Genomic DNA, 9,312 nt, shown 5'->3' with positions numbered 1-9,312 from the left:
CCGCATTTTCTATGGATCAAGTGGACGCTGAGATGGTGGTTGGCTCTAGCCTTTCTGTCAGTAACAAGCTATGGGGAGTATAGATGAGGTAGCAGTAGTTGGAAGTAGCATCCAAGTCTCTCAGGTCAGTGACCAGGGCAAGTGCAGATCCATGTAGGGCTTCCTGAAGAACTCACTTGTAGAAGCAGTCACATTATAGAGAGACGACAAAAAGGCTACTCTTGATCCCTTACCCCCATCCCAGCTCTGCCCATTTAGAGACCCTGGAGAAGCTAGGAGAAGAGATTGTTTTCATAGGCCTACTGTTTTGCTGCTTACCACCCTACCATTGAGATGAGGAAGGGGAGGAAGAGAGGAAGAGCAGAGACATGCCCCTTTCACCACTTCAGGGCCTCTAGCCACTGGCCCAGCCAGCAATGGGGGAGGGGAAGCTTTGCTTTGCACATGAGGTTGGCATCATTAACTGGACTTGACTGAGATTTTTTTTTTTAATTCCAGTTAGTTAACATATAGTGTAATATTAGTTTCAGGTGTACAATATAGTGATTCAACACTTCCACACAACACCTGGTGCTCATCACCACACGTGCCCTCCTTCATCCCCATCACCTGTTTACCCCATCCCCCCACCAACCTCCCTTCTGGTCACCATCATTTTGTTGTCTTAGTTAAGAGTGTTTCTTGTGGACTTGACTGAGTTTTCTAATATCAGGAAGTGGCCAAGGAGGTTATAGAATCTGTCCAGGGTATCTCATTAAGGGATCACTACTCAGCAGGGAAAGGAGATGCAACACTGCACAGCTGGGAGCAGGATAGAAGAAAAATAACACCATTTCTTATTTGCACCCTATGGACTTCAGACTATTCAATAAACCAGCTATATCTGATTAAGGACTAAAGTCAAATAACTGTGCATTTGTGTTGTGGCGTACTGTGCTTATAAATTGTTTAAGAACGACCAGATTTTTTCTGCCAATCAAAAACTCAAACTATTAAATGAGGAGAAAAGAGACACACCAGAAGGCAAATTTCCAGATATAGAGAAGAGCTATCTAACACTTGCCTTTTTAAAAATCTTTCTTTTTAGAAAAATTTCAACCTATCATACAATCATTAACCATTGATGTAATGGAAAAAATGAGTGTATAGAAACATGTTTGTAAATGATTTGTTATTTTTGTTCATTTGTCATCCATGTTACTCTCTTAAATTATTTAAATTTCATAATAATATTTTGTCAGGCTACTCTTCTGTTTAATTTCTTACTTCAAATGGGGCTGTGTCCATGATTTTTACGTAAGATGGTGTATGGCTTCAGCCTCCCCCCAAGCCCCTCCATTACCAAAGGCTTCTTAAGTATTTGCAATGTTCTTTTTATTTAGATGAAAATTATTTCATCTTTACATTACAATATCTTTAAATTGTTTTTTAAAAGAACTTTAAGATACTAGCTCTAGTGACAAGGAAAAATTGTCAGTAATAACCCATCAAAATACAGTGACTCTTCATTCATTGGTGTCTTCACTATAGAGTTGTTTGCAGACTACAGGCCACAGCTTTATATCATCTGTAGGGACAAGCTCCAGACTTCTTATTTTTCTTGTTTCAGTTCTGCATCATCTATTTCCTTGAGTCCCAGTCTCCTAAAACATAAGCAGTGCAAGATGTTCTCATCCATCATAACAATAGCAAGATTACATATAAAAATACAAGCCATGATCCTCATTGCTGAGTTATACTTGAGTTGAATCGTGTTGCATTTGAAACGAGTGAGATGTTGATGAAAACATGAATTTGTAATGAGTATGTACTCCGACTTACCAAGTTACCTTTGACTCATCTTTCCCTCATGACTGTCCCATTGTCCACATCTGGTTAGCTGCCAATTTCTACCTCTGTTTAATATCTTAGGACCTCAGCAGAATGTCAGTGGTTCTCCTTTCCTTGATGAATAATGCCCAAAGTCCTTTACTTGACCCTGTGTGCACTCTCTGCTCTTAGCCCAACCTTCTTGCCTTCTTTCCTTTCCTCTTCACACCTCTGATGCTCTTGCCGAACTGAACCCTGGCTGTGCTTGTCTTGTCTTGTTCATACTCCTCTCTTGGCCCGAAAGTATCTTCTCTCCTCCAAACAGTCCCTGAATATTCAAAACAGAGCTACCTTTCGAAGTCTAACTCATGAAACTTTCCCAGATTCCCACATGTAGAAATACTCTCCTTTTCTTCTCCCATGGGCACTGGGGATATACAGTGGACAAAAAGCATGGGAATTCTAGTAGGGGAATGGACCTTAAGCATACATCAGATAGGGATAAGAGCCATGGTAAAAAGTAAACCAGGAATGTTCTGAAAAGGTCTCACAAGGTTTCACAGCTTGCTGCCTTACTTTGCATACGCCTTAATTAAAGTGTCATGTTCTACATCATAGAAATTTGTTGTTTTTATATATATATTCTCTACTAGAAAATAGGTAGGTTGCCTATTAATGAACCTCTTGCTTTCTGATTTGTACATAGTAGCTAATATTAATACAAGCAATGATCATAATAGAACTCATTTATAAAATGAGATCCAGAAAAAAGAAAAAAATTTGATTTAAAGTTGAGGGAGAAAACCTTCTGTATTTGAGACCTGACATATTGGGATGGCTTCCTTTGTACTTATAGATAGCTCCCTCATGCGAGACCTTTTACGTTAAAGAGGTCAAATGTTGGACAATATCTCATAGGCTTAAATTCCCAATCCTGTCATCGAATCTTCCTACTCGGTATGTGGCTATTGAATAATGAGATAGATGCCCACGTGGGGCTTAGGGAAAGCCATCTCATTACTTTATACCTATGATCATGTTTATATCTGGCCTTCTGTGCTTCTCAGCTCAGATATTTATTTCCTTGTCCCTTTGCTTTTTTCCTTCTAAGAAACTTAATTTTCTTAGAAACTTCTTCTGAAAAGTGGTAATCCTTTTTAGCATTTCTGGACCAGCTATATATAATGGCCCATGCATTTTAACTGGTTTTCAGGTATTTACCATGGGTGTTTTTGATCAGGATTCTGGATTTCTTGAGGCTGGCAGTTCATGGAGTAAAGTAACTCATTGGCAGATGGTGAATGCATGGATTGTTGGAGCAAATCACTCAGCATCTTGGCGACACTTTTGGCTGTTGTTCTCCCAAACCTTTGGGGCAGGTTAGGAATATGTCTTAAGATGCTTTCCTTTATATTTCTTCCAAATCTCAGAGGCAGGTTGGCCATTGCCCCAGTGCTTCTTTTTTCTTCCATGGTCCTCCCAAATCTCAATGGCAAGTTGGCTGCCGAGTGTGGCATTTTGTTGACTGTGGGTGCACTCATCTTAATGACAGTTCTTGGACCCCAGTCATTTAGTTCTTCAAAATTGAGACTTCTTTCCTTTTCCCCCTTAGGGTCTCCTTCATGCTATGATTAGAAATGAATATTAAAAGAAATCATTGTTATAAGCAATAGATTTAAACCTCAAATTAACTTAAATCCAGACTTTAGTTAGCAGAATTGTTAAAACTATAAACAAAGTTTGTGTATTCGTATGCAGAATTTTTAAAGATAAATAGTTCGTATTAGGCTTCTTAAAGCAGTCCAGTTTCAATGTCCCTGGACTACTGTAAGACAACCATAAAATATTAATAAAATAAATACAGTGAATACAGCAGTGTGTTTGAGCAGCAGGAGCGTAATAAAGCATTGAAATGAGGCAAAAGTTTGTTTTACTGCAGTTATTCTCATTCAGTTTTTTTTTAAACCGCAATCTATGTGGTTTATGAAATATTTCATATATTTTTATATTTTGATTTTAGAGAAACCTCCCACTGTTTCTTCATGTCTCTTGTGTCTCCTCTTTTTAAACGCCAAAGTGGCCGATACATGGAAACAGAGATACTTGTCGGGTTTTGGGGTAGAGTTAGAGGAAGCTCCACTGAATTTCTTTCTTATCTGCTCATATTCAGAGCTTGCTGTAGGAAACTGATGGTATTTTTATTAATATACAGATTACATTTTTAGTAAAGCACTGGTTGGCTTGTGGGTTACTGTGCCACTAAAATACGAACTGTAAAGGAACCATTTGAAATATAGCAAATACTTAATTAGATTTAGCTTTACCATGAAAATTCGTCCTTATGAAGATTTTTGAATGACTTTTTTTTATTGTAAAAAGTCATATGTACTCATTTCAGCGAACTTGGAAAATATATAAAATATGTAAAAGCATAAAGAAGAAGATAAAAATAACTTGTAATTCTACCCTCTAGGGATAAATACTTAGATATAGATTACCATAAATTTATGGTAAATCTATGGCTCATCAGTACTTTACAAAGCAGAAAATATAATCCTTATTTTTTTTTGTTTGTAGCTGAAGACAATTCAAATGTTCAGCTGAAATGTATCCAGATCTTATTTCTGCAAATATTTATTACAACTGTGTACTTCTAAGCCAAGTGAAAATTATTAATGCACCTTACTTGCTAAGTATCATATCCTATACATAAATTGTCATTAGAGAGCCCAGACTGTTTGCTGTTGTGTTAAAAAATACAAGTTACATCAATGTACTGTCATGGGAAGGCAACAGTTTGACAAACAATGAAGCACAAACTAACTTATTCCCGACTCTTTACAAAATACAAAAGCATTAGATTTGGGACAAATATATAGTTAATACTAGTCATGTTAGAGTTAAAAAACTTACCTCAGAATATTTGTCATAATTTTCTTTGCTGTGAAGATTAGACATCATTAATTCATCTGTACAAAAGATGTTTGATGTTAACAAGCTTGAAGTGGCTAAAATCAATAAAATAAAGCGTTTTGATGAAATAATTTTCATTTTGTTCAGAATCTAGAATTAAGTTTCTATGTGTAGCCTGGTGTCTGCAAGAAGGGGAATCGTGGTCTTTTTATACTGTCTAAAAACAAAGGAAAGTTTGATTTATCAGTGAAACCAATTCCACATGTTTTAAGTACTAGTATTAATTAGAGTGCTTAACTAAACTATGTATTTAAGGAATGTGGGTAATTCTTTCTGGAAAGACAGCAATGTTCCTGTTTGCAAATTCATTAACTTTGAAAATAATTTTCCTCATTATGAAGGAGCGTCTAATTAGATAAGTTTGGGGCCATGGTAATTAAGATTCCAAACAAACAGGATGCTTCTTTTCTTTGAGCTCAAATGAAAAATATTTTGGTGTTTGCGTCAATTCTTGAGAAGGAAAAAAATAGTATTCAGTACATGCTAGCTATGTTAAAAAAAAATTTTTTTTTTTACCCACACAAAAGAGTTAGGCGTAGTATTTTCAAAATGTCAAACAAAATTCAGAATGTAAAAAGAGTTCTAAGTCACATAATACCCAAATAAAATGACATTAATTAACTTTTTCTAAAATGCTGTTTGGTTATTAAAGCTTCAGGAGTAAATGTCAGCTGCGACGTGAAAGGTGGGCATAAGACCATGTGCTAGGCGTTTTGACAAACTGGCTGTCTCAGGAGAAGCTGGAGGCAGTTACAGGCCTTTTGTATCTGCCCTGTGGGCCTTATTTGGCAAAACTGTATAAATCACTGGGATTGTATTTCCGTGATGATGCTGTATCCTACCTTCCTCTGCAGAGCCCTTAAGAACCCTAGCAGAGGTTTGGTAAGTCACACACATGCTAATTTTGTTGCTCCCCTGGCTCATATTATTTAGGTAATCTTGCACTGCCACAGGCATACTGACATCATGGAATAAAAAAAAAAAAAGAATTTATAGAAATAAATGCTTATTTACTGAAATGCCAAAGCGAATCTCTTTTGGAGCAGATGACTGGTGTTGTTAAAAACCTTCCTTATCATTAGACTGCCTGGATTCTAGAGAAATCATTACTTGTTCCCATCTGCCCATTCATCCCTCTCAGGAGAAAAGACCTTAGAGTGATTGATTTCTAGCTACTTCTAGAGCCACCTCGAGCCAATTCCGCAACTAACCATAATTTGAGGTTTGTGATGGGCAGACGTGAAGACTTTCTCTGTATTATAGATCTCCAGAATAAATGAGAAATACAACAAAGGGTAAACTCTTGGGTGCCCTGAGGTCGCACTTGCCCACAGTCCTCTCTGAAGGCAGTTGACATCATTGGCCTCATTTGTTTTGGTCTGTGCTAGCCAAGAATCCCCACAGTAGGAGGCAATTAATTCAATTCATAGTCTAGGGTTAATTTTGTAACACTGTTATTGGATTATTTGGGTTTAATTTCCCTGAGGATTTAATGCATTTCTCTTTCAAATTGTTCCTTTGCAAACTGCTGATGGAACTTCCTTTTTTTGTGGTCAGTAGATCCAAACTTTTGAGAAATGGGTGAAGCAAGGAGCAAGTTATGTTGGCTGAATTCACATCCTGGAAAAAGTGGAAGGGATCAGCCTGGGTCTCTCTCAAAGTGTGTTTGTTATCTGGTTGTTCCAGACGTTAGCAGGACACCGATTTTCAGTACTGCTACTTGGGATTTTGGCACATCTATGAGTTTTTCTGATTGCAGTCAGCATCTAGTGTAGCCGATATGACTAATTACTCCCCTGCCTCCACCAGGTTCAAACTTCCAAGTTTGGAGCATAATTAGAGTTATCTTATTAACATAGAGCTTGGCACTTTTCAACTGTATTTTCAGTGAGCTTTGAAAACACTGATACAAAACAACATGACCTGACACACACGGTGTGAAATCACTATAAATCTTTTGATGAATTGTGCTCCTACATACATAGCATATTTAGGGATTCTTGATGAGGCATAGGGACATACAAAAAATGAAAAAAAAAAACCTATCTTCTGTATGTGTGGCATTTGCATACATGTTTCATTAACGGAGACTTTAGTGACCTGAGGGCTACTCACATCTAAGCTTCTCTGTCCAGCTTGGACACTTCTGCTGAGCTTTAGACCCCCTCCCCCCCGCCCTGATCCTTGGCTTCCTACCAGATAGTGCCATAGGGATGCCTCACAGGCATCTCAAGTCCTCTGTGTCCAAATTGGAATTTATCTTTTTCACACCTGTCTCTCTCCCTATGTTTCCCATTTCAATGAACAATACTGTTTCTGTCAGGGTCTAATCAGGAGATAGAAAATAACATAGTAATTTAAACAACATAAAGAATTTAGTGATAATCTGGGTTAACTATGAAATGAGAAAGAATACGTGGAGGGCCAAGGGAGAGTATCCAAGGAAAGGATAAGCTGATAGGAATTCAAACCATATTGGAGAAAGTATAGATGGCAGAGAAGCATGCCAGGTTGCTCCAGGCCAGAGCCTGTCTGTAGTCACAGGTGGGAGATATGCTTCCGGGGTACCAATGGGTCAAGGCTGGGAAGGCTTTTTCTGGGATATTTCTGAGACTCAGTGGGAATCTGCCGCTGAAACCACATGGGGCTGAGTACTACAGATGCCCCCCATGTGCACCACTGATAGCCATGTGTAGGAGCAAAAAGAAGCAAATGGAAACCCATTCGAGCCAGGAGATGTCCCTTCCTCCTGTAGTATACCCCTCTAGTGCTGTTTACTGACGAAGCTTAAAATTATGCCTGCTGTAAAGGATAAAATGCTTGTGGGGTCCATCTCTATTATCTCAGAGCATGAAATGAAGAGCAGATTTGGAGCTGAGAGGCAATAAATAGATTAACTGGCACAGTCACTACATTTGACCAGGCCCAAATTCTTTGAGAGATTCACAACTATTTTCTCCCCTTTTCTCCCTCATCCCATTCTAGAGTTAATAAACAGCTAGTTTCTAGTTTTTGAGCTATCACATTCAATAATAACAGACAGTATTTTTTTTGAGCGCTTGCCACATGCCAAGAACTGTCCTATGTACCTTGTGAATTAACTTGTTTAGCCTTCATAATAGTCCCATAAGTAGCTACTACTATTATTGTTATTATTCCCATTTTCAAGAAAGGAAGACTAAGGTGCAGAAGGATGAAGCAACTACAAATGGCAGAGCCAGGATTATTTGAATCCAAGCATTATGAATGTGCTTTCACTTTGCCAGTCTGCCCGGTCAAGCCTGGTCTCTTCTAACTTTTTTTTTCTTTTTTTACAATTTTATTTCTTTATTCATGAGAGACACAGAGAGAGGCAGAGACACAGGCAGAGGGAGAAGCAGGCTCCCTGTGGGGAGCCCGATACGGGACTCGATCCCAGGACCCCGGGATTACGACCTGAGCCAAGGGCAGATGCTCAACCACTGAGCCACCCAGGTGTGCCTCCTCTAACTTCTAATTAATCTGTTTACGTCTCTCCATCCCCATCTCCAGTACTTGGTTCACTATTTTCTCTTGCCTAGACCTTTTCCTTGGCCCTCTCCAATTCTTCCTCCATGGAGTAATCAGAAGCATTTTTACAAAGTAGAACATATCTGTGATTTCTTTTTTAAAACCTTTCAGTGATTTCCCATTTTTCTTGGATTCACCTAGGCCCACTTTTCATTTTGTATAGTCTCCTTACGTCTCCCGCATTGTCTCTCCCACCACTCCCTACCACCTCTGTGTTTTCTGACAAACTTCTTTCTGTTCTTCCAAATGGATGTGATTTCTTTTGCCTTTGCTCATGATTTTCTGATGCATGTAATATTCGTCCACTCCCTTCTCTCCTTCTTATACCTCTTGATCGTTTGGGTCTCAGCTGAGGCATCACGTGTTACACGAAGTCTCCCTTGACCTCCAGCTCACTTGACCTCCAGCTGCAGCCTCTTGCTGTATTTACTGGTGGTGGCTTTTTCGCTAGGACGTGTCCTACACCATACCTTGCCTCCCCTCCCCCTGTACTGCTCGGGGAAACTATGTCAGGGCAGAGCCTTGCTTGTGTAGAACACAGTGGCATTTCCATTGTCTATCTCACAGTTGCTCAGGACATTTTATTTCTAAATGAATGAACACATTTTTTACTGGTATTAGGAATAAGTTTTTTTGTTTTTTTAAAGATTTTATTTATTCATGAAAAACACACAAGAGACATAGGCAGAGGAGAAGCAGGCTCCTCCAGGGGAGCCCAATGTGGGATTCAACACCAGTACTACGAGACCACAACCTGAGCTGAAGGCAGACACTTAACCACTGAGCTACCCAGGTGTCTCAGGAATAAGGGTTAAAATTGAAGGTGGTTGTTAATTGTTTTCTCCAGTTTTGGCTGTTGACCAGAGTTTCCTTTTCCTGTGACTTATATATTATTAGAGCTTAAGTTTGTTGGGTTATCCAGAAATCTTAACATCTTAACATTTTCCTGGTGAGGATTCACATCTAAGGCTTTCCCAGACT

At 38.8% G+C, this 9,312-nt stretch overlaps 1 protein-coding gene across 1 annotated transcript; it reads right to left on the bottom strand.

Annotated features, from left to right (window-relative positions):
- Window positions 1–1,591: 1,591 nt before the first annotated feature.
- NPVF (neuropeptide VF precursor) lies at window positions 1,592–4,860 on the bottom strand. The gene is made up of 3 exons (XM_072784755.1): window positions 4,723–4,860; window positions 3,031–3,434; window positions 1,592–1,643 (listed from the first exon to the last, which is right to left on the bottom strand). Exons 1-3 carry the CDS (start codon window positions 4,858–4,860, stop codon window positions 1,592–1,594), a joined length of 594 nt encoding a protein of 197 aa, XP_072640856.1.
- Between the last annotated feature and the right edge of the window lie 4,452 nt (window positions 4,861–9,312).

This window comes from Canis lupus, chromosome 18 (assembly GCF_048164855.1).
Source record: "Canis lupus baileyi chromosome 18, mCanLup2.hap1, whole genome shotgun sequence".
NCBI lineage: Eukaryota > Metazoa > Chordata > Mammalia > Carnivora > Canidae > Canis > Canis lupus.
The sequence above is the reverse complement of the archived record's forward strand: the minus strand, read 5'-3'. Positions and strand labels throughout refer to the sequence as shown.